A 27,830-nucleotide genomic window follows, 5' to 3' on the forward strand; every position below is an offset into this window, starting at 1 on the left:
TGTGGATTCTAGAGTGTAGTGTACAGTCAGGTTATTACTGTTGGACTGTTGTGGATACTAGAGTGTAGTGTACAGGCAGGTTATTACTGTTGTGGATTCTAGAGTGTAGTGTACAGGCATGTTATTACTGTTGTAGATTCTAGAGTGTAGTGCACAGGCAGGTTATTACTGTTGGACTGTTGTGGATTCTAGAGTGTAGTGTACAGGCAGGTTATTACTGTTGTGGATTCTAGAGTGTAGTGTACAGGCAGGTTATTACTGTTGTGGATTCTAGAGTGTAGTGTACAGGCAGGTTATTACTGTTGTAGATTCTAGAGTGTAGTGTACAGGCAGGTTATTACTGTTGTGGATTCTAGAGTGTAGTGTACAGGCAGGTTATTACTGTTGTGGATTCTAGAGTGTAGTGTACAGGCAGGTTATTACTGTTTTGGATTCTAGAGTGTAGTGTACAGGCAGGTTATTACTGTTGGGACTGTTGTGGATTCTAGAGTGTAGTGTACAGGCAGGTTATTACTGTTGTGGATTCTAGAGTGTAGTGTACAGGCAGGTTATTACTGTTGGGACTGTTGTGGATTCTAGAGTGTAGTGTACAGGCAGGTTATTACTGTTGTGGATTCTAGAGTGTAGTGTACAGGCAGGTTATTACTGTTGGACTGTTGTGGATTCTAGAGTGTAGTGTACAGGCAGGTTATTACTGTTGGACAATGTTGATGCCTGCAGCCAATAGAACAACTTCATTTTTTGACGATATATTGCTATTTGACGTAAGTATCTATTAAAAGGGAGGTTTTTACTCTAGGTGGCGTTAGCTAGCCCAGGTCAGCTGTACCTGCACCAAAGCTATGGTATTTTTATTCTCATCCTAGAACTATCACAGGGGTTCCAGAACTTTCTTGGCCCACAACCACACACACACACACACAGTGTGCCAGGCATTCCACCATGTTCCAGCAAAGCCAAGGGGGATTAGTATAATGACAACAGAGACGGGCTTAGTTTCTGCTGTAGTTGTTTTTTTAAAGTTGTTTGTGGTGTCTAGCTTCATGTTCTGGGCCCTGGGGGTAGTAGCTAGCTAGAATCTACTCCTCCCTTCAGCCCACTGCTAGTGGTTACTGGTTGTTGTGGGAGCTTATTCCCTCCTGATTCCAGGAATCCTCCAACCAAGATTTTCAGAAAAACCTAACCTAACCTTTAGTAACGTTTTTAAAACACTAAGTTCCAGAATTTTGCAACCCTAACACACGGCCATGACGATTCGTTGAGTCAGGGTATCATAGTGCAGGGCTAGAACAAAACGTGCATCACTCCCCGAGTGGGGGTCCTGAACAGCTGTTCAGACGGACATATTCAGGTGGACCAGTTCAACAGTATGATGACAGACGGACATATTCAGGTGGACCAGTTCAACAGTATGATGACAGACTGACATATTCAGGTGGACCAGTTCAACAGTATGATGACAGACTGACATATTCAGGTGGACCAGTTCAACAGTATGATGACAGACGGACATATTCAGGTGGACCAGTTCAACAGTATGATGGCAGACTGACATATTCAGGTGGACCAGTTCAACAGTATGATGACAGACTGACATATTCAGGTGGACCAGTTCAACAGTATGATGACAGACGGACATATTCAGGTGGACCAGTTCAACAGTATGATGACAGACTGACATATTCAGGTGGACCAGTTCAACAGTATGATGACAGACGGACATATTCAGGTGGACCAGTTCAACAGTATGATGACAGACTGACATATTCAGGTGGACCAGTTCAACAGTATGATGACAGACTGACATATTCAGGTGGACCAGTTCAACAGTATGATGACAGACTGACATATTCAGGTGGACCAGTTCAACAGTATGATGACAGACTGACATATTCAGGTGGACCAGTTCAACAGTATGATGACAGACTGACATATTCAGGTGGACCAGTTCAACAGTATGATGACAGACTGACATATTCAGGTGGACCAGTTCAACAGTATGATGACAGACGGACATATTCAGGTGGACCAGTTCAACAGTATGATGACAGACTGACATATTCAGGTGGACCAGTTCAACAGTATGATGACAGACTGACATATTCAGGTGGACCAGTTCAACAGTATGATGACAGACTGACATATTCAGGTGGACCAGTTCAACAGTATGATGACAGACGGACATATTCAGGTGGACCAGTTCAACAGTATGATGACAGACTGACATATTCAGGTGGACCAGTTCAACAGAATGATGACAGACTGACATATTCAGGTGGACCAGTTCAACAGTATGATGACAGACGGACATATTCAGGTGGACCAGTTCAACAGTATGATGACAGACTGACATATTCAGGTGGACCAGTTCAACAGTATGATGACAGACTGACATATTCAGGTGGACCAGTTCAACAGTATGATGACAGACGGACATATTCAGGTGGACCAGTTCAACAGTATGATGACAGACGGACATATTCAGGTGGACCAGTTCAACAGTATGATGACAGACTGACATATTCAGGTGGACCAGTTCAACAGTATGATGACAGACTGACATATTCAGGTGGACCAGTTCAACAGTATGATGACAGACTGACATATTCAGGTGGACCAGTTCAACAGTATGATGACAGACGGACATATTCAGGTGGACCAGTTCAACAGTATGATGACAGACTGACATATTCAGGTGGACCAGTTCAACAGTATGATGACAGACTGACATATTCAGGTGGACCAGTTCAACAGTATGATGACAGACGGACATATTCAGGTGGACCAGTTCAACAGTATGATGACAGACTGACATATTCAGGTGGACCAGTTCAACAGTATGATGACAGACTGACATATTCAGGTGGACCAGTTCAACAGTATGATGACAGACTGACATATTCAGGTGGACCAGTTCAACAGTATGATGACAGACTGACATATTCAGGTGGACCAGTTCAACAGTATGATGACAGACTGACATATTCAGGTGGACCAGTTCAACAGTATGATGACAGACTGACATATTCAGGTGGACCAGTTCAACAGTATGATGACAGACTGACATATTCAGGTGGACCAGTTCAACAGTATGATGACAGACGGACATATTCAGGTGGACCAGTTCAACAGTATGATGACAGACTGACATATTCAGGTGGACCAGTTCAACAGAATGATGACAGACTGACATATTCAGGTGGACCAGTTCAACAGTATGATGACAGACGGACATATTCAGGTGGACCAGTTCAACAGTATGATGACAGACTGACATATTCAGGTGGACCAGTTCAACAGTATGATGACAGACTGACATATTCAGGTGGACCAGTTCAACAGTATGATGACAGACGGACATATTCAGGTGGACCAGTTCAACAGTATGATGACAGACGGACATATTCAGGTGGACCAGTTCAACAGTATGATGACAGACTGACATATTCAGGTGGACCAGTTCAACAGTATGATGACAGACTGACATATTCAGGTGGACCAGTTCAACAGTATGATGACAGACTGACATATTCAGGTGGACCAGTTCAACAGTATGATGACAGACGGACATATTCAGGTGGACCAGTTCAACAGTATGATGACAGACTGACATATTCAGGTGGACCAGTTCAACAGTATGATGACAGACTGACATATTCAGGTGGACCAGTTCAACAGTATGATGACAGACGGACATATTCAGGTGGACCAGTTCAACAGTATGATGACAGACTGACATATTCAGGTGGACCAGTTCAACAGTATGATGACAGACTGACATATTCAGGTGGACCAGTTCAACAGTATGATGACAGACTGACATATTCAGGTGGACCAGTTCAACAGTATGATGACAGACTGACATATTCAGGTGGACCAGTTCAACAGTATGATGACAGACTGACATATTCAGGTGGACCAGTTCAACAGTATGATGACAGACTGACATATTCAGGTGGACCAGTTCAACAGTATGATGACAGACTGACATATTCAGGTGGACCAGTTCAACAGTATGATGACAGACTGACATATTCAGGTGGACCAGTTCAACAGTATGATGACAGACTGACATATTCAGGTGGACCAGTTCAACAGTATGATGACAGACTGACATATTCAGGTGGACCAGTTCAACAGTATGATGAGACTGACAGTGGCTACAGCCTCATCATATCCAGACTGATGCTGACATGAGGAAATGTATCAATCCAGACCTCCATGGGTTGATAAATTTGATTTCCATTGATAATTTTTGCGTGATTTTTGTTGTCAGCACATTCAACTATTTAAAGAAAAAAGTATTTAATAAGAATATTTCATTGATTCAGATCTAGGAAGTGTTATTTTAGTGTTCCCTTTATTTTTTTGAGCAGTGTACATTTAAACTCGGTTTCTCACAATTCCTGGTATTTAATCGTTGTAAAAATTCCCTCTCTTTGGTCAGTTAGGATCACCACTTTATTTTAAGAATGTGAAATGTCAGAATAATAGTAGAGAGAATTATTTCAGCTTTTATTTCTTTCATGACATTCCCAGTGGGTCAGAAGTTTACATACACTCACTTAGTATTTAGTAGCATTGCCATGTGACCGCAGAATCACTAGCCAACAAGACCAGTAACGAACAGCAGAATCACTAGTCAACAAGACCAGTAACGAACAGCAGAATCACTAGTCAACAAGACCAGTAACGAACAGCAGAATCACTAGCCAACAAGACCAGTAACGAACAGCACAATGACTAGCCAACAAGACCAGTAACGAACAGCACAATCACTAGCAACAAGACCAGTAACGAACAGCAGAATCACTAGCCAACAAGACCAGTAACGAACAGCAGAATCACTAGCCAACAAGACCAGTAACGAACAGCAGAATCACTAGCCAACAAGACCAGTAACGAACAGCAGAATCACTAGCCAACAAGACCAGTAACGAACAGCACAATGACTAGCCAACAAGACCAGTAACGAACAGCACAATCACTAGTCAACAAGACCAGTAACGAACAGCACAATGACTAGCCAACAAGACCAGTAACGAACAGCACAATCACTAGTCAACAAGACCAGTAACGAACAGCAGAATCACTAGTCAACAAGACCAGTAACGAACAGCACAATGACTAGCCAACAAGACCAGTAACGAACAGCACAATCACTAGCAACAAGACCAGTAACGAACAGCAGAATCACTAGCCAACAAGACCAGTAACGAACAGCAGAATCACTAGTCAACAAGACCAGTAACGAACAGCACAATGACTAGCCAACAAGACCAGTAACGAACAGCACAATCACTAGCCAACAAGACCAGTAACGAACAGCAGAATCACTAGCCTGTCAATCTACTATCCCCCATAGTAGAAAAATTGAACTATTCTATTGGTCAGTTTGTTGTGCTGTGTGAGAAAGAAATGGCCTATTCCAAACAGATCCTGGGACAGTTGTGGGACGGTAGATCCCAAATTCATACAACCAGTAGACCTGGGTTACATGAGTCTGATGCAACAGATCAAAATGTTTAGCTTAGAATGTTGATAAATTATTATTTCTTCATATTATAAGCGCAGCAAAGCTACTTGTATGAATGCAATTAGTGGGGAAACACATGTAGCAGAGATGAGAATATCTGTTTGACATTTAGAAAGAGATAATATGCTACAACTAGCATGGGATGCTAATATGACTAGGATTATCAACAACTAGCATGGGATGCTAATATGACTAGGATTATCATCAATTAGCATGGGATGCTAATATGACTAGGATTATCATCAACTAGCATGGGATGCTAATATGACTAGGATTATCATCAACTAGCATGGGATGCTAATATGACTAGGATTATCATCAACTAGCATGGGATGCTAATATGACTAGGATTATCAACTAGCATGGGTTGCTAATTTGACTAGCATTATCATCTTCTTGAAGAGACTACAACACCATCGCTACAACACAGCAACACCCCTCTTCTCCTCACCTTGTCTCCTCACCTCGTCTCCTCACCTCGTCTCCTCGCCCCGTCTCCTCGCCCCGTCTCCTCGCCCCGTCTCCTCGCCCCGTCTCCTCGCCCCGTCTCCTCGCCCCGTCTCCTCGCCCCGTCTCGTCTCCTCGCCCCGTCTCGTCTCCTCAACCCGTCTCGTCTCCTCAACCCGTCTCGTCTCCTCACCCCGTCTCGTCTCCCCGTCTCCTCACCTCGTCTCCTGATCTGTTGTGAAAAGACTAATGTAAAAAAGGTCCCAGTTGGGCTGCATGTGTAAATGCAGACTAACAGTATACATCTGTCTCTGGTCTCTCCCCAGTGTGGTTCAGCAGAGTACATGGCTCCGGAGGTGGTGGTGGCCTTCAGTGAGGAGGCTACGATCTATGATAAGCGCTGTGACCTGTGGAGTCTGGGGGTCATCCTGTACATTATGCTGAGTGGGTACCCTCCCTTCGTAGGGCGCTGTGGCACCAACTGTGGCTGGGACTGGGGAGAGCCCTGCCAGGAATGCCAGGTAAGATACGAGCTACCACAAACAGTTGTCTACTACTACAACAACACACTAATACCACTACTACGACTACTACTACAACACACTAATACCACTACTACTACTACTACTACAACACACTAATACCACTACTACTACTACTACTACAACACACTAATACCACTACTACTACTACAACACACTAATACCACTACTACGACTACTACTACAACACTAATATCACTACTACTACAACAACACACTAATACCACTACTACGACTACTACTACAACACACTAATACCACTACTACGACTACTACAACACACTAATACCACTACTACGACTACTACTACAACACACTAATATCACTACTACTGCTACTGCTACTGCTACTACTACTACTACTACTACTACTACTACTACAACACACTAATACCACTACTACTACTACAACTACTACTACTACTACTACTACCACCACTACTACTACTACTACAACACACTAATACCACTACTACAACTACTACTACAACACACTAATACCACTACTACGACTACTACTACAACACACTAATACCACTACTACTACTACTACTACAACACACTAATATCACTACTACTGCTACTGCTACTACTACTACTACAACTACTACTACTACTACTACTACTACAACACACTAATACCACTACTACTACTACTACTACTACTACTACTACTACTACTACTACTACAACACACTAATACCACTACTACTGCTACTAGTAGTAGTGATCTTACATCCTGCCCGTCAGTTAGGGATCTTACATCCTGCCAGTCAGTTAGGGATCTTACATCCTGCCAGTCAGTTAGGGATCTTACATCCTGCCAGTCAGTTAGGGATCTTACATCCTGCCAGTCAGTTAGGGATCTTACATCCTGCCAGTCAGTTAGGGATCTTACATCCTGCCAGTCAGTTAGGGATCTTACATCCTGCCCGTCAGTTAGGGATCTTACATCCTGCCCGTCAGTTAGGGATCTTACATCCTGCCCGTCAGTTAGGGATCTTACATCCTGCCAGTCAGTTAGGGATCTTACATCCTGCCAGTCAATTAGGGATCTTACATCCTGCCAGTCAGTTAGGGATCTTACATCCTGCCCGTCAGTTAGGGATCTTACATCCTGCCCGTCAGTTAGGGATCTTACATCCTGCCCGTCAGTTAGGGATCTTACATCCTGCCCGTCAGTTAGGGATCTTACATCCTGCCCGTCAGTTAGGGATCTTACATCCTGCCCGTCAGTTAGGGATCTTACATCCTGCCCGTCAGTTAGGGATCTTACATCCTGCCCGTCAGTTAGGGATCTTACATCCTGCCCGTCAGTTAGGGATCTTACATCCTGCCAGTCAGTTAGGGATCTTACATCCTGTCAGTCAGTTAGGGATCTTACATCCTGCCAGTCAGTTAGGGATCTTACATCCTGCCAGTCAGTTAGGGATCTTACATCCTGCCCGTCAGTTAGGGATCTTACATCCTGCCAGTCAGTTAGGGATCTTACATCCTGCCCGTCAGTTAGGGATCTTACATCCTGCCAGTCAGTTAGGGATCTTACATCCTGCCCGTCAGTTAGGGATCTTACATCCTGCCCGTCAGTTAGGGATCTTACATCCTGCCAGTCAGTTAGGGATCTTACATCCTGCCAGTCAGTTAGTGATCTTAAAGCCAGTTTGGCCAGACCAAAACAACCAACAAGAACAATTCTTCAACAGTATGTCTTTTGTCACATCTCCAGAACATGCTGTTTGAGAGCATCTTCTTAAATCCAGAACTGTCCCCAAACCCAGTCTCTCTCTTGGCTTCTCTCCAGAACATGCTGTTTGAGAGCATCCAGGAGGGGAAGTACGAGTTCCCTGAGAAGGACTGGAAGCAGATCTCCTCTGGAGCTAAAGACCTCATCACCAGGCTTCTGGTCAGAGACGCCAAGAACCGCCTCAGTGCTGCTCAGGTCCTGCAGCACCCCTGGGTCCAAGGGGTACGGTTCTTATCTGTTTGTCTCTCTCTGTGTCTCTCTCTGTGTCTCTCTCTGTGTCTCTCTCTGTGGCTCTCTCTGTGTCTCTCTCTGTGTCTCTCTCTGTGTCTCTCTCTGTGTCTCTCTCTGTGTCTCTCTCTGTGTCTCTCTGTGTCTCTCTCTGTGTCTCTCTCTGTGTCTCTCTCTGTGTCTCTCTCTGTGTCTCTGTTCTTGGGCACAGGCACTATGGTGGTCTGCATGAAACATGTAGGTATTACACACTGGGTCAGGGAGAGGTGAAAATGTTAGTGAAGACACTTGCCAGCTGATCGGGGCATGCTCTAAGTAGGTGTCCTGATAATCCATCTGGCCCCTGTGCCTTGTGAAAGTTGACCTGTTTATTAAAGGTCTTATTCACATCGGCTATGGAGAGCAAGATCAGTCGTCTGGAACAGCTGGTGCTCAAATGCGTGGTTCAGTGTTGCTTGCCTCAAATTTAGCTCATCTGGTAGGCACTGGGCAGCTTGTGGCTGGGTTTCCCTTTGTTGTAAGCCATGATAGTTTGCAAAGCCCTGCCACATCCAAGGAGCGTCAGAGCCAGCGTAGTAATGTATTGACGCTTTGACTGTTAGAAGGCTCTCATTCTGTCTGGCTCTCTTTCTCTCACTTGTCTGTCTCTCTCAATCTTTATTTTGATCTCTCCCTCCATCTCTCAGTTCAGCTTTCTGGTTAACTATAAGATGGAGCAACTTTGACCTCCAATGGAAGGGACAAAAGGTAGCTGCCTAGAATTCATGACCTAATCATTCCGCATCTGTCTCTTCCCTCAGTGTGCTCCCAACACCGTGCCCTCCAGGCTGAACCACAGAGGCAGCAGAGCCCAGGACCTGACCTTCTTCGCTGGCCAGGCAGTGGCCGTCACCCGCCAGCTAGCTGAGCAGGACGAGAGCGACCGTCAGGAGAGAGAGGACCGCAACGAAGATTCTGAGGAAGAAGGGTCGTTGGGGTCCCTCTCTCTGTCCCCCTCGCCCCACCACATGGCTACCAGCACCACTGCTAGCTGCAGCCTCAGCCCCCAGAGCTCCCTGCGCCCCCTCTCCCCCTTGTCCTCTCGGCTGGCCCGGCAAAAGAGGAGAGGGCCCCCCCACACAGGGCCAGTGTGTGCCTCGGAGCTCCGGCAGCTCCTTGCACCCCTGGTCATCATGGAGGACTGTGCCTGAAACCTCTAACCGTTAAACTGACCGACCAACTGCAAACCTAACCTGTTAATGCTCCTGAAAATTCACTGCTCATCTCCTCCTCCCACCTCTTTTCCTCTCTACCCCCTCCCATCATCTTTCTCATCACTAAGCCACACCTGCAATACCTCAGTGGCTTGGATGATGGGGATGTGGTCTTCGCAGCACTTAAAGAAGCACATTGACCCTCTGCCTAATTCGAAGACTCTTCTACTCTTGGGGTGGGGGAGGGAGGGGAAAGGGATTTTGAAGAGTGGGTCTTCCCGCTCTGAATTGAAAACTTCATCAACCAGCTTCATCAGATATACTAGAGGCCAAGTGGGTTCAATGAGTTGGCCAGATAACAAGTCGAAATAGACATTGATTTTATTGTTAATATAAAAAAAAAAGCTCAACTTGGATATGTTTTTTTGTTAAATCAATTCGACATGCCGTTTTTCAAGCTTATCTTTCTACAAAATAAAACGTATCAGAATATGTAGGCACGTTAGCTGGCTAACTCCTTTATAGTATACCCCTCAGGACCTTCCCTCTGCTTCAGTCTACGAGGGCGGGATGGCCCAGCTATCCAGCTAGCAGCAGTGTTGTAACGCACTTATCCAAACTGAGACCTTTGTCAGTTTCACTGAGTGGCTCACTCAAACCCTTCCTGCTTGTTGTAGTGGGAGCTCGGGTGGCCTGATAACCGGGCCCGGCCGATAGGCTAGCCAACTCTTTACGAGGCAGCTAGGCTAGCCAACTCTTTACGAGGCCGCTAGGCTAGCCAACTCTTTACGAGGCCGCTAGGCTAGCCAACTCTTTACGAGGCCGCTAGGCTAGCCAACTCTTTACGAGGCAGCTAGGCTAGCCAACTCTTTACGAGGCCGCTAGGCTAGCCAACTCTTTACGAGGCCGCTAGGCTAGCCAACTCTTTACGAGGCCGCTAGGCTAGCCAACTCTGACTATGTAGTACCTCCTCATTGCTGGGATTTAACAAAGTCCAAACAACATCTCGTCTGTTATCATTATTTCTGCCCCTTGAACCACTGCTGTTGTGGTGGTACTATCGATCCATTATCTGAGATCTGAGGCGTTCTGATTGACATGTTGTGCTCACTGACTGGCTGCATCACAAGTGGCATATAGGGAATAGGGTGCCGTTTGATGCAGTCATTGTTGCTGACTAATAGGGAGACATGGACCCTGCCAAAGTAGCCTGAGCTGAAGTTAAGCTTAGCCTAGACCTGGACTAAAGATCACTTTCAATGGAGAATCCTTTAGTCATGTTTCTTAGTCCAGGACTAGGCTTAATTAATCTGTGTCTGGGAAACAGGCCTTAAATTGGTCTGAACCCAAGAGAGTCCCAGCAACGGCTTAATTAATCTGTGTCTGGGAAACGGGCCTTAAATTGGTCTGAACCCAAGAGGGAGTCCCAGCAACGGCTTAATTAATCTGTGTCTGGGAAACGGGCCTTAAATTGGTCTGAACCCAAGAAGGAGTCCCAGCAATGAAGAAACTTAAAACTTTAACACAAACTATTTTCCAGCAGATACCTCAGGACCTAGAAATATATAGAGAGAGCTGGGGTGGGTCACCAGGTATCAATACAACTGTTATTGACTCGCCAGGTATCAGCCAGGTAAGAGAACTGTTATTGACCTTCCAGGTATCAACAGAAGTCAAAGAAAGACGAGGGGAGAGATCCTCAGTTTCTTTTCTTCAAATCACACGATCAAACGATCTACATTCTAAGATCCTAATTAAGACGTTTTAAAGGCCTTGGTAACACCTGACAATGGTCATCATCTGTCATGTTGATGACAAGTCATTTAATGTATAATCAAGGCCTTGGTTGACTGGCTTTTCAGTGTGTTCAGACGAGGCTCCAGCATGGCTAGCTAGCTGGTGGTATTCCAAGAAGACCAAATTAACCACTTGTAGAAGGAATGCCCAGGGCCATGTGCTTTCGTCCCATATCAGTCTAGTACTGTGGTTATAACCACCTGCCCAGATCAGTCTAGTACTGTGGCTATAACCACCTGCCCAGATCAGTCTAGTACCCTGGCTATAACCAGCTGCCCAGCCCAGATCAGTCTAGTACTGTGGCTATAACCAGCTGCCCAGATCAGTCTAGTACTGTGGTTATAACCAGCTGCCCAGATCAGTCTAGTACTGTGGCTATAACCAGCTGCCCAGATCAGTCTAGTACTGTGGTTATAACCAGCTGCCCAGATCAGTCTAGTACTGTGGCTATAACCAGCTGCCCAGATCAGTCTAGTGCTGTGGTTATAACCAGCTGCCCAGATCAGTCTAGGACTGTGGCTATAACCAGCTGCCCAGATCAGTCTAGTGCTGTGGCTATAACCAGCTGCCCAGATCAGTCTAGTACTGTGGCTATAACCAGCTGCCCAGATCAGTCTAGTACTGTGGCTATAACCAGCTGCCCAGATCAGTCTAGTGCTGTGGCTATAACCAGCTGCCCAGATCAGTCTAGTACTGTGGCTATAACCAGCTGCCCAGATCAGTCTAGTACTGTGGTTATAACCAGCTGCCCAGATCAGCGTAGCTCCGATTAACTTTTGTATAGGAATGTCACATGTTGCTATAAAATAAAGGTTACTATCGCAGGACCTAAAGCAACAACGATACGTTATTTGAAATTCTCAGCAGTATTTCTCAAAATCTAAATGATTAATTTTGGGGCCAATTAGGGAAAGCATTCCAAACAACAGATCTTAAAGGATATGAAGCAGATGTGAATGATAAACCCATACTTTTTATTTTTAGGTGGGTTCACTCCCAAGAACTCCTAGGGCTGTGTCCCAAAGGCACCCTATTCCCCTATATAGTGCACTACTTTAGACCAGAGCCCTATGGAACCCTATTCCCTATATAGTGCACTACTTTAGACCAGAGCCCTATGGAACCCTATTCCCTACATAGTGCACTACTTCAGACCAGGGCCCATTGGGCTCTATGTGCACTATACAGGAAATAGGGTACCGTTTGGGATGTTTCTCTACTATACTGTGCCAGGCTGCTGTTTCTCCGGCTGTTAAGCTTCTGTTTTACTGTTTTAAAGTTTCTACATTGTTGATGGAACAGACAGTGGTTCTGTGTCCCGGTCCAGAGAATAGTTCTGTTATTGAACTCTGGTTGATGGGAACAGACAGTGTGGTTCTGTGTCCCGGTCCAGAGAATAGTTCTGTTATTGAACTCTGGTTGATGGGAACCGACAGAGTGGTTCTGTGTCCCGGTCCAGAGAATAGTTCTGTTATTGAACTCTGGTTGATGGGAACAGACAGAGTGGTTCTGTGTCCCGGTCCAGAGAATAGTTCTGTTATTGAACTCTGGTTGATGGGAACAGACAGACTGGTTCTGTGTCCCGGTCCAGAGAATAGTTCTGTTGTTGAACTCTGGTTGATGGAACAGACAGTGGTTCTGTGTCCCGGTCCAGAGAATAGTTCTGTTGTTGAACTCTGTGGTTGATGGAACAGACAGTGGTTCTGTGTCCCGGTCCAGAGAATAGTTCTGTTGTTGAACTCTGTGGTTGATGGAACAGACAGTGGTTCTGTGTCCCGGTCCAGAGAATAGTTATGTTATTGAACTCTGGTTGATGGAACAGACAGTGGTTCTGTGTCCCGGTCCAGAGAATAGTTCTGTTGTTGAACTCTGTGGTTGATGGAACAGTATGTTGAGGAGGGAGAGCTAAATGAGATGAATATGGTTATTTAACTTGTGTTTCTGTCTATCTTGTTCAGATCAAACTACAAACCGTTTGTTTTAGTTGTTTCTTTGTGCTGGTAACGTCCTTGAATAATTGTGTGTCTCAGAAATCTAGCGTAGTGCCATCTTAAGCCAGATCCATCCGTTTGATAGGACTTCTGTTTAATCCTGAATGTGGACCACAAAATGAATCTACTACAGTATGTCTGGGAAGACCCTAGTAAACACTGCCACACCGTTTCTGCTCTAACACAGACCAGTCTAGCCTAAAGTGAAGCATTTCATGTAGAATCCAAGGCTACAACCAGTCACCAGCAGCTTCATAAGCAGTAGAAAAACACCCCTCTGTGTGTTGGACAGAGCCTGTCAGGATAGATGGCAGTATGTTGTGTGTTGGACAGAGCCTGTCAGGATAGATGGCAGTATGTTGTGTGTTGGACAGAGCCTGTCAGGATAGATGGCAGTATGTTGTGTGTTGGACAGAGCCTGTCAGGATAGATGGCAGTAGGTTGTGTGTTGGACAGAGCCTGTCAGGATAGATGGCAGTATGTTGTGTGTTGGACAGAGCCTGTCAGGATAGATGGCAGTATGTTGTGTGTTGGGCAGATCCTGTCAGGATAGATGGCAGTATGTTGTGTTGGACAGAGCCTGTCAGGATAGATGGCAGTATGTTGTGCGTTGGACAGAGCCTGTCAGGATAGATGGCAGTATGTTGTGTGTTGGGCAGATCCTGTCAGGATAGATGGCAGTATGTTGTGTGTTGGGCAGAGCCTGTCAGGATAGATGGCAGTATGTTGTGTGTTGGACAGAGCCTGTCAGGATAGATGGCAGTATGCTGTGCGTTGGACAGAGCCTGTCAGGATAGATGGCAGTATGCTGTGCGTTGGACAGAGCCTGTCAGGATAGATGGCAGTATGTTGTGTGTTGGGCAGAGCCTGTCAGGATAGATGGCAGTATGTTGTGTGTTGGACAGAGCCTGTCAGGATAGATGGCAGTATGTTGTGTGTTGGACAGAGCCTGTCAGGATAGATGGCAGTATGTTGTGTGTTGGACAGAGCCTGTCAGGATAGATGGCAGTATGTTGTGTGTTGGACAGAGCCTGTCAGGATAGATGGCAGTATGTTGTGTGTTGGGCAGATCCTGTCAGGATAGATGGCAGTATGTTGTGTGTTGGACAGAGCCTGTCAGGATAGATGGCAGTATGTTGTGTGTTGGACAGAGCCTGTCAGGATAGATGGCAGTATGTTGTGTGTTGGACAGAGCCTGTCAGGATAGATGGCAGTATGTTGTGTGTTGGGCAGATCCTGTCAGGATAGATGGCAGTATGTTGTGTGTTGGGCAGATCCTGTCAGGATAGATGGCAGTATGTTGTGTTGGACAGAGCCTGTCAGGATAGATGGCAGTATGTTGTGTGTTGGACAGAGCCTGTCAGGATAGATGGCAGTATGTTGTGTGTTGGACAGAGCCTGTCAGGATAGATGGCAGTATGTTGTGTGTTGGACAGAGCCTGTCAGGATAGATGGCAGTATGTTGTGTGTTGGACAGAGCCTGTCAGGATAGATGGCAGTATGTTGTGTGTTGGGCAGATCCTGTCAGGATAGATGGCAGTATGTTGTGTGTTGGGCAGATCCTGTCAGGATAGATGGCAGTATGCTGTGCGTTGGACAGAGCCTGTCAGGATAGATGGCAGTATGTTGTGTGTTGGACAGAGCCTGTCAGGATAGATGGCAGTATGTTGTGTGTTGGACAGAGCCTGTCAGGATAGATGGCAGTATGTTGTGTGTTGGACAGAGCCTGTCAGGATAGATGGCAGTATGTTGTGTGTTGGACAGAGCCTGTTAGATGGCAGTATGTTGACCCTGAGAAATAGGACTGAGCCCTGAGAAGTAGGACTGACCTCTGAGCCCTGAGAAGTAGGACTGACCTCTGAGCCCTGAGAAGTAGGACCCATTTTTTTTTATTACCTCTGTTTAACAAGGTCAGTTAAGAACAAATTCTTATTTTCAATGACGGCCTACCGGGGAACAGTGGGTTAACTGCCTTGTTCAGGGGGCAGAACGACAGATTTGTACCTTGTCAGCTCAGGGATTTGAACTTGTAACCTTTCGGTGACTAGCTCAACGCGCTAACCACGAGGCTACCCTGCCGCCCCCTACAGAGAAAGGTCCACGTATATTTTTGCTATGATATCCATCATATTCCTAACTGCAACTCTATTTTTCTAACGTGTGGGTAGGCTCATGTAAAGCCTGTTTTCAGATGACACACGATGAAGCCTTTTGTTTTTAGTAATAAAATGGTATAATTCAGTTCATGTTCCCTCGTTGCTAAGATACACCCTCACTGTTCTGTCAGCCTGCCTGATGGGTAGCCTGGAATCCAGGATGTGTTAACATTCCACTCCTTGCCACTGTTTGGCATGACAAGGATTGGCAAGGAGTGGAATGTTAGCACAAAGATTACTGGATTTCAGGCTACGTGTCGGTCAGACTGTTGGAAACCGTTCAAAACCACAAATATTGTCAGAATGAACGTGAAACACTTTTAAATTATGTTTTGAACAAGTCCCTGAAATTAACGCCTCGATTGAATTGAACCTGAATTCATTTTTTCCATCTGAAAATGGAACTAGCAGATCTATCCAGATGTCTTTCTTACTTTATTTTGGCACAATGCATTTTTAGTTATGACCCTCACTGACGTTCTGTTGTCGTGGCCCCCAGTCTGTTCTGGTTATGACCCTCACTGACGTTCAGTTGTCGTGGCCCCCAGTCTGTTCTGGTTATGACCCTCACTGACGTTCAGTTGTCGTGGCCCCCAGTCTGTTCTGGTTATGACCCTCACTGACGTTCAGTTGTCGTGGCCCCCAGTCTGTTCTGGTTATGACCCTCACTGACGTTCAGTTGTCGTGGCCCCCAGTCTGTTCTGGGGCTCGTCAGTCAGTCATTTTGATCTTTCTGTTTGGTCCACTGTGTGCTTGGTTCCCTCAGCAGCCTGTAATGTGGGGAGGGAATGAAAACTGCAAAGCAGCAGAACAATGGATGTTAAAAAGCACTTTGTCATGACAGACTTCAACTCAAACCATTTTCTCCAAGCTGTTGCAAAAACTATTTTGTATTGTACAATTCTTTTTTGGGGAAAAAAATTGAAATAAATTTAATCCACAGAAAAAAAGATTGTCTTGTTCTGTCGTCCTTTGACTCTGAAATTCACTTCCTGCAACTCACATGTCGGCCTTCAGAACTCTCTCAAACGCTCATCTCCGCTGTCAGTCGATGTATTTCCTGTCTGCTAGCTGGCCCGGCTTCACGCGTCTCTGGATAGTAAGAACTACATCTGTGGTAATTAACACTGCTTCCCACGCATGACGTTCATGGAGCAGAAGGAACCTGTGTTTCTGTGTGCGAGGTAGCTACTGATATCCTGTCACCCACCCTTCTAACCAGGCTCTTCCTCGTGTGTTTCCTGTTCAATCAGCTGCACCACAACCTCGTTGTGCTCCATCATTGTCATTGATCAATCACTTACCTTCCTACTGGATCATAGTCGTTGCTGACTCCCAACATATTGACTCCTGCTCCAGACTTATCAGACGTGGAGGTTTGAACGGTTTACCTTATTGACGAGTAACACCAGCCCAGTCCTCCACCTGGAAACTGTTGGGGAAGTATAACGTGATGTGCCACTGGTCTTCAATGATATCAAATGCTGAGCAAACCTATCCATATCTATTATTGTAATCTTAATGAGTGTGAACTAACCTTTCTTACCGAGTTGAGTTTATTTATCCAGGTACAATGTACAACAGGTGGTTAAGATGTGCTGTACCAGATGTAGCTAACAGCTCTTTTTCAACTGCCGGCACACAGCTTTATCATTTAATGTGCGCTGCAGTATTGTAGTGTGTAGCCTCATAGGGAATTGATTTGGGTTTTAGTGTATTAACTAACAACGTAGGGCTCCAACTCTGGTCCTGGAGAATTACTGACGATGCATCCTTTCATCCATTAGAATAGTGATGACAGAAATACAGAGTACTCATGGTTATTCATGGCCCCTCTCCTCACCCCTCTCCTCACCCCTCTCCTCACCCCTCTCCTCACCCCTCTCCTCACCCCTCTCCTCACCCCTCTCCTCACCCCTCTCCTCACCCCTCTCCTCACCCCTCTCCTCACCCCTCTCCTCACCCTTCCTCACCCCTCTCCTCACCCCTGTACTTGGCATGAGGATTCACACCCTTCTGCTGTTGCTCTCTCTCTGCCACCATCACCCCATGTCACAAGGATCTGGACAATTCCTGAAAGCTGAAAATGTCCCAGTTCTTCCATGGCCTGCATACTCAGACACATCACAAATTGAGCATGTTTGGGATGCTCTGGATTGACAGCATGTTCCAGTTCCCGCCAATATCCAGCAACTTCTCACAGCCATTGAAGAGGAGTGGAACAACATTCCACAGGCCACAATCAACAGCCTGATTAACTCTATGTGAAGGAGATGTGTTGTGCTGCATTAGGAAAATGGTCACACCAGATACTGACTGGTTCTGATCCACACCCTACCTCTTTATTAAGGTATCTGTGAACAACATATGCAGATCTGTATTCCCAGTCATGTGACATATATAATGCATTTATTTCAATTGACTGATTTCCTTATGAACTGTAACTCAGTAAAGTCTTTGAAATTGTTGGGTGTTGCGTTTGATATTTTTGTTCAGTGTAGTTCTGGGAACAGAATTGTATGGAGGACGGGTTAGGGGAGGGTTTGGCCGGGGGGGTTTTGCTCATCTCGCTCTAGTGACTCCTTGTGGCGGGTCGGGGGCCTGCAGGCTGACCTCGGTCGTCAGGTGAACGATGTTTCCTCTGACACATTGGTGCAGCTGGCTTCCGGGTTAAGGGGGTGGGTGTTAAAGAAGTGCGGTTTGGTGTTTTGGAGGACGCATGACTCGACCTTCGCCTCCAGAGCCCGTTGGGGAGTTGCAGTGATGAGACCAGATCGAAATCGGACAAAATATACATATTTTTAATAAATTGATGCCAAAATCTCGCTTCCCCTTCTCCCACTGCCGGCCACTGGAATTCTTCTCTACATCTAGGGAATAGGGTGCTATAGGACTACATCTAGGGAATAGGGTGCTATAGGACTACAGAGGGAATAGGGTGCTATAGGACTACATCTAAGGAATAGGGTGCTATAGGACTACAGAGGGAATGGGGTGCTATAGGACTACATCTACGGAATAGGGTGCTATAGGACTACATCTAGGGAATAGGGTGCTATAGGACTACATCTAGGGAATAGGGTGCTATAGGACTACATCTAGGGAATAGGGTGCTATAGGACTACATCTAGGGAATAGGGTGCTATAGGACTACATCTAGGGAATAGGGTGCTATAGGACTACATCTAGGGAATAGGGTGCTATAGGACTACATCTAGGGAATAGGGTGCTATAGGACTACATCTAGGGAATAGGGTGTTATAGGACTACATCTAGGGAATAGGGTGCTATAGGACTACATCTAGGGAATAGGGTGTTATAGGCCTACAGAGGGAATAGGGTGCCATCTTAGATGCTCCCTGTGTGTATCCACTGAGCTACGATGGAATCCTGCGTCTGTGATGCTTCCCATGTTGTCCTCACTCAGTGATCAGTAAATATGTCTGTAGGTTCGGTTGCTCCGTCTGGCTGTTCAGTACTTCATGGTGGTTGACTGTTAGGCTCTGGCGCCCTCTGGCGTTCACAATGTGATCCTGCACCAACCATGTGTTTTCAACCAGTTTAACTTTCTCCTAACAGTTACGTTTTACATGTTAGTAGCAAAAAATTATTATAATGCATTATTATACCTTATTACACGTTGATACCTTTTAACAACTAATCTTTGTCTAGATTACGAGATCAAGTCTTAGTCAACCCATGTGAAATGCAAAACATTTTATTTTGGTAAAGAAATTAAATCAGTTCTGAATAGTCCATGTAGATTTATTGTGTAAAGCTTTTCTGTGACGGTGTCCTACCAGTGGTGTCCTACCACAGATGTCATACCAGTGGTGTCATACCAGTGGTGTCCTACCAGTGGTGTCCTACCACAGATGTCATACCAGTGGTGTCCTACCACAGATGTCATACCAGTGGTGTCCTACCACAGATGTCATACCAGTGGTGTCCTACCACAGATGTCATACCAGTGGTGTCCTACCACAGATGTCATACCAGTGGTGTCCTACCACAGATGTCATACCAGTGGTGTCCTACCACAGATGTCATACCAGTGTCGTCCTGCCAGTGTCGTCCTACCAGTGTCGTCCTGCCAGTGTCGTCCTACCAGGGGTGTCATACCAGTGGTGTCCTACCACAGATGTCATACCAGTGTCGTCCTGCCAGTGTCGTCCTACCAGTGTCGTCCTGCCAGTGTCGTCCTACCAGTGTCGTCCTGCCAGTGTCGTCCTACCAGGGGTGTCATACCAGTGGTGTCCTACCACAGATGTCATACCAGTGTCGTCCTGCCAGTGTCGTCCTACCAGGGGTGTCATACCAGTGGTGTCCTACCACAGATGTCATACCAGTGTCGTCCTGCCAGTGTCGTCATACTAGTGGTGTCCTACTTGCATAAAAGTAAAGTAAAGTAAGCGTGAAAGTGAAAGTCACCCAGTAAAATACTACATGAATACAAATCTAAAAGTATTTTGGTTTTAAATATACTAACAAACATATTTTAGGAATTACATTTATAAGTATCAAAAGTAAAAGTATAAATAATTAAAAATTCATTTTATTAAGCAAACCAGTTTCCTTGTTTTTTTTATATTTTAAGATAGCCAGGGGCACACTCCAACACTCAGACATCATTACAGATAGCCAGGGGCACACTCCAACACTCAGACATCATTACAGATAGCCAGGGGCACACTCCAACACTCAGACATCATTACAGATAGCCAGGGGAACACTCCAACACTCAGACATCATTACAGATAGTCAGGGGCACACTCAGACATCATTACAGATAGTCAGGGGCACACTCTAACACGCAGACATCATTACAGATAGCCAGGGGAACACTCCAACACTCAGACATCATTACAGATAGTCAGGGGCACACTCCAACACTCAGACATCATTACAGATAGTCAGGGGCACACACCAACACTCAGACATCATTACAGATAGCCAGGGGCACACTCAGACATCATTACAGATAGTCAGGGGCACTCTCAGACATCATTACAGATAGTCAGGGGCACACTCCAACACTCAGACATCATTACAGATAGTCAGGGGCACACACCAACACTCAGACATCATTACAGATAGCCAGGGGCACACTCAGACATCATTACAGATAGTCAGGGGCACACTCCAACACTCAGACATCATTACAGATAGCCAGGGGCACACTCAGACATCATTACAGATAGTCAGGGGCACACTCCAACATCATTTACAGATAGTCAGGGGAACACTCCAACACTCAGACATCATTACAGATAGTCAGGGGCACACTCCAACACTCAGACATCATTACAGATAGTCAGGGGCACACACCAACACTCAGACATCATTACAGATAGCCAGGGGCACACTCAGACATCATTACAGATAGTCAGGGGCACACCAACACTCAGACATCATTTACAGATAGTCAGGGGAACACTCAGACATCATTACAGATAGCCAGGGGCACACCAACACTCAGACATCATTACAGATAGTCAGGGGCACACTCCAACACTCAGACATCATTTACAGATAGTCAGGGGAACACTCAGACATCATTACAGATAGTCAGGGGCACACTCCAACACTCAGACATCATTTACAGATAGTCAGGGGAACACTCCAACACTCAGACATCATTACAGATAGCCAGGGGCACACTCCAACACTCAGACATCATTACAGATAGCCAGGGGCACACTCCAACACTCAGACATCATTACAGATAGTCAGGGGCACACTCAGACATCATTACAGATAGTCAGGGGCACACTCCAACACTCAGACATCATTACAGATAGCCAGGGGAACACTCCAACACTCAGACATCATTACAGATAGTCAGGGGCACACTCAGACATCATTACAGATAGTCAGGGGCACACTCCAACACTCAGACATCATTTACAGATAGTCAGGGGAACACTCCAACACTCAGACATCATTACAGATAGTCAGGGGCACACTCCAACACTCAGACATCATTACAGATAGTCAGGGGCACACACCAACACTCAGACATCATTACAGATAGTCAGGGACACACTCCAACACTCAGACATCATTACAGATAGCCAGGGGCACACTCAGAGATCATTACAGATAGTCAGGGGCACACCAACACTCAGACATCATTTACAGATAGTCAGGGGAACACTCAGACATCATTACAGATAGCCAGGGGCACACCAACACTCAGACATCATTTACAGATAGTCAGGGGAACACTCAGACATCATTACAGATAGTCAGGGGCACACTCCAACACTCAGACATCATTTACAGATAGTCAGGGGAACACTCAGACATCATTACAGATAGTCAGGGGCACACTCCAACACTCAGACATCATTTACAGATAGTCAGGGGAACACTCCAACACTCAGACATCATTACAGATAGTCAGGGGCACACTCCAACACTCAGACATCATTACAGATAGCCATGGGCACTCCAACACTCAGATATCATTACAGATAGTCAGGGGCACACTCCAACACTCAGACATCATTACAGATAGTCAGGGGAACACTCCAACACTCAGACATCATTACAGATAGTCAGGGGCACACCAACACTCAGACATCATTACAGATAGTCAGGGGCACACCAACACTCAGACATCATTACAGATAGTCAGGGGCACACCAACACTCAGACATCATTTACAGATAGTCAGGGGCACACCAACACTCAGACATCATTACAGATAGTCAGGGGCACACCAACACTCAGACATCATTACAGATAGTCAGGGGCACACACCAACACTCAGACATCATTACAGATAGTCAGGGGCACACCAACACTCAGACATCATTACAGATAGTCAGGGGCACACCAACACTCAGACATCATTACAGATAGTCAGGGACACACTCAGACATCATTACAGATAGTCAGGGACACACTCAGACATCATTACAGATAGTCAGGTGCACACTCCAACACTCAGACATCATTACAGATAGTCAGGGACACACTCCAACACTCAGACATCATTACAGATAGCCAGGGGCACACTCAGACATCATTACAGATAGTCAGGGGCAATCTCAGACATCATTACAGATAGTCAGGGGCACACTCCAACACTCAGACATCATTACAGATAGTCAGGGGCACACCAACACTCAGACATCATTTACAGATAGTCAGGGGAACACTCAGACATCATTACAGATAGCCAGGGGCACACCAACACTCAGACATCATTACAGATAGTCAGGGGCACACCAACACTCAGACATCATTACAGATAGTCAGGGGCACACCAACACTCAGACATCATTACAGATAGTCAGGGGCACACTCCAACACTCAGACATCATTACAGATAGTCAGGGGCACACCAACACTCAGACATCATTTACAGATAGTCAGGGGCACACCAACACTCAGACATCATTACAGATAGTCAGGGGCACACACCAACACTCAGACATCATTACAGATAATCAGGGGCACACCAACACTCAGACATCATTACAGATAGTCAGGGGCACACACCAACACTCAGACATCATTACAGATAGTCAGGGACACACTCAGACATCATTACAGATAGTCAGGGACACACTCAGACATCATTACAGATAGTCAGGGGCACACCAACACTCAGACATCATTACAGATAGTCAGGGACACACTCCAACACTCAGACATCATTACAGATAGCCAAGGGCACACTCAGACATCATTACAGATAGTCAGGGGCACTCTCAGACATCATTACAGATAGTCAGGGGCACACTCCAACACTCAGACATCATTACAGATAGCCAGGGGCACACCAACACTCAGACATCATTACAGATAGTCAGGGGCACACCAACACTCAGACATCATTTACAGATAGTCAAGGGAACACTCAGACATCATTACAGATAGTCAGGGGCACACTCCAACACTCAGACATCATTACAGATAGTCAGGGACACACTCAGACATCATTACAGATAGTCAGGGGCACACCAACACTCAGACATCATTACAGATAGTCAGGGACACACTCCAACACTCAGACATCATTACAGATAGCCAGGGGCACACTCAGACATCATTACAGATAGTCAGGGGCACTCTCAGACATCATTACAGATAGTCAGGGGCACACTCCAACACTCAGACATCATTACAGATAGTCAGGGGCACACACCAACACTCAGACATCATTACAGATAGCCAGGGGCACACTCAGACATCATTACAGATAGTCAGGGGCACACTCCAACACTCAGACATCATTTACAGATAGTCAGGGGAACACTCCAACACTCAGACATCATTACAGATAGTCAGGGGAACACTCCAACACTCAGACATCATTACAGATAGCCAGGGGCACACTCAGACATCATTACAGATAGTCAGGGGCACACTCCAACACTCAGACATCATTTACAGATAGTCAGGGGAACACTCCAACACTCAGACATCATTACAGATAGTCAGGGGCACACTCCAACACTCAGACATCATTACAGATAGTCAGGGGCACACACCAACACTCAGACATCCTTACAGATAGTCAGGGACACACTCCAACACTCAGACATCATTACAGATAGCCAGGGGCACACTCAGACATCATTACAGATAGTAAGGGGCACACCAACACTCAGACATCATTTACAGATAGTCAGGGGAACACTCAGACATCATTACAGATAGCCAGGGGCACACCAACACTCAGACATCATTACAGATAGTCAGGGGCACACTCCAACACTCAGACATCATTTACAGATAGTCAGGGGAACACTCAGACATCATTACAGATAGTCAGGGGCACACTCCAACACTCAGACATCATTTACAGATAGTCAGGGGAACACTCCAACACTCAGACATCATTACAGATAGCCAGGGGCACACTCCAACACTCAGACATCATTACAGATAGCCAGGGGCACACTCCAACACTCAGACATCATTACAGATAGCCAGGGGCACACTCCAACACTCAGACATCATTACAGATAGTCAGGGGCACACTCAGACATCATTACAGATAGTCAGGGGCACACTCCAACACTCAGACATCATTACAGATAGCCAGGGGAACACTCCAACACTCAGACATCATTACAGATAGTCAGGGGCACACTCAGACATCATTACAGATAGTCAGGGGCACACTCCAACACTCAGACATCATTACAGATAGTCAGGGGCACACACCAACACTCAGACATCATTACAGATAGCCAGGGGCACACTCAGACATCATTACAGATAGTCAGGGGCACACTCCAACACTCAGACATCATTTACAGATAGTCAGGGGAACACTCCAACACTCAGACATCATTACAGATAGTCAGGGGCACACTCCAACACTCAGACATCATTACAGATAGTCAGGGGCACACACCAACACTCAGACATCATTACAGATAGTCAGGGACACACTCCAACACTCAGACATCATTACAGATAGCCAGGGGCACACTCAGACATCATTACAGATAGTCAGGGGCACACCAACACTCAGACATCATTTACAGATAGTCAGGGGAACACTCAGACATCATTACAGATAGCCAGGGGCACACCAACACTCAGACATCATTTACAGATAGTCAGGGGAACACTCAGACATCATTACAGATAGTCAGGGGCACACTCCAACACTCAGACATCATTTACAGATAGTCAGGGGAACACTCAGACATCATTACAGATAGTCAGGGGCACACTCCAACACTCAGACATCATTTACAGATAGTCAGGGGAACACTCCAACACTCAGACATCATTACAGATAGTCAGGGGCACACTCCAACACTCAGACATCATTACAGATAGCCATGGGCACTCCAACACTCAGACATCATTACAGATAGTCAGGGGCACACTCCAACACTCAGACATCATTACAGATAGTCAGGGGAACACTCCAACACTCAGACATCATTACAGATAGTCAGGGGCACACCAACACTCAGACATCATTACAGATAGTCAGGGGCACACCAACACTCAGACATCATTACAGATAGTCAGGGGCACACCAACACTCAGACATCATTTACAGATAGTCAGGGGCACACCAACACTCAGACATCATTACAGATAGTCAGGGGCACACCAACACTCAGACATCATTACAGATAGTCAGGGGCACACCAACACTCAGACATCATTACAGATAGTCAGGGGCACACTCCAACACTCAGACATCATTACAGATAGTCAGGGGCACACACCAACACTCAGACATCATTACAGATAGCCAGGGGCACACACCAACACTCAGACATCATTACAGATAGCCAGGGGCACACTCAGACATCATTACAGATAGTCAGGGGCACACTCCAACACTCAGACATCATTTACAGATAGTCAGGGGAACACTCCAACACTCAGACATCATTACAGATAGTCAGGGGAACACTCCAACACTCAGACATCATTACAGATAGCCAGGGGCACACTCAGACATCATTACAGATAGTCAGGGGCACACTCCAACACTCAGACATCATTTACAGATAGTCAGGGGAACACTCCAACACTCAGACATCATTACAGATAGTCAGGGGCACACTCCAACACTCAGACATCATTACAGATAGTCAGGGGCACACACCAACACTCAGACATCATTACAGATAGTCAGGGACACACTCCAACACTCAGACATCATTACAGATAGCCAGGGGCACACTCAGACATCATTACAGATAGTCAGGGGCACACCAACACTCAGACATCATTTACAGATAGTCAGGGGAACACTCAGACATCATTACAGATAGCCAGGGGCACACCAACACTCAGACATCATTACAGATAGTCAGGGGCACACTCCAACACTCAGACATCATTTACAGATAGTCAGGGGAACACTCAGACATCATTACAGATAGTCAGGGGCACACTCCAACACTCAGACATCATTACAGATAGCCAGGGGCACACTCCAACACTCAGACATCATTACAGATAGCCAGGGGCACACTCCAACACTCAGACATCATTACAGATAGTCAGGGGCACACTCAGACATCATTACAGATAGTCAGGGGCACACTCCAACACTCAGACATCATTACAGATAGCCAGGGGAACACTCCAACACTCAGACATCATTACAGATAGTCAGGGGCACACTCAGACATCATTACAGATAGTCAGGGGCACACTCCAACACTCAGACATCATTACAGATAGTCAGGGGCACACACCAACACTCAGACATCATTACAGATAGCCAGGGGCACACTCAGACATCATTACAGATAGTCAGGGGCACACTCCAACACTCAGACATCATTTACAGATAGTCAGGGGAACACTCCAACACTCAGACATCATTACAGATAGTCAGGGGCACACTCCAACACTCAGACATCATTACAGATAGTCAGGGGCACACACCAACACTCAGACATCATTACAGATAGTCAGGGACACACTCCAACACTCAGACATCATTACAGATAGCCAGGGGCACACTCAGACATCATTACAGATAGTCAGGGGCACACCAACACTCAGACATCATTTACAGATAGTCAGGGGAACACTCAGACATCATTACAGATAGCCAGGGGCACACCAACACTCAGACATCATTTACAGATAGTCAGGGGAACACTCAGACATCATTACAGATAGTCAGGGGCACACTCCAACACTCAGACATCATTTACAGATAGTCAGGGGAACACTCAGACATCATTACAGATAGTCAGGGGCACACTCCAACACTCAGACATCATTTACAGATAGTCAGGGGAACACTCCAACACTCAGACATCATTACAGATAGTCAGGGGCACACTCCAACACTCAGACATCATTACAGATAGCCATGGGCACTCCAACACTCAGACATCATTACAGATAGTCAGGGGCACACTCCAACACTCAGACATCATTACAGATAGTCAGGGGAACACTCCAACACTCAGACATCATTACAGATAGTCAGGGGCACACCAACACTCAGACATCATTACAGATAGTCAGGGGCACACCAACACTCAGACATCATTACAGATAGTCAGGGGCACACCAACACTCAGACATCATTTACAGATAGTCAGGGGCACACCAACACTCAGACATCATTACAGATAGTCAGGGGCACACCAACACTCAGACATCATTACAGATAGTCAGGGGCACACACCAACACTCAGACATCATTACAGATAGTCAGGGGCACACCAACACTCAGACAT

At 46.0% G+C, this 27,830-nt stretch overlaps 1 protein-coding gene across 3 annotated transcripts in view; it reads left to right on the forward strand.

Moving 5' to 3' along the window:
* LOC139387585 (MAP kinase-interacting serine/threonine-protein kinase 2-like) overlaps positions 1-11,208 on the forward strand; it is a 42,650-nt gene extending 31,442 nt beyond the window's left edge. For 2 of the 3 annotated variants that reach the window (XM_071133927.1, XM_071133928.1), the window contains 3 exons: positions 6,310-6,504; positions 8,326-8,490; positions 9,297-11,208. In XM_071133927.1, the coding sequence (XP_070990028.1) occupies positions 6,310-6,504; positions 8,326-8,490; positions 9,297-9,686 (750 nt within the window). In that variant the 3' untranslated portion in view covers positions 9,687-11,208. The remainder of the gene's footprint in view (positions 1-6,309; positions 6,505-8,325; positions 8,491-9,296) is intronic. The other variant, XR_011629193.1, reaches the window with a different exon arrangement.
* The last annotated feature ends 16,622 nt before the right edge of the window (positions 11,209-27,830 follow it).

This window comes from Oncorhynchus clarkii, chromosome 28 (assembly GCF_045791955.1).
Source record: "Oncorhynchus clarkii lewisi isolate Uvic-CL-2024 chromosome 28, UVic_Ocla_1.0, whole genome shotgun sequence".
In the NCBI taxonomy this organism is placed as follows: domain Eukaryota; kingdom Metazoa; phylum Chordata; class Actinopteri; order Salmoniformes; family Salmonidae; genus Oncorhynchus; species Oncorhynchus clarkii.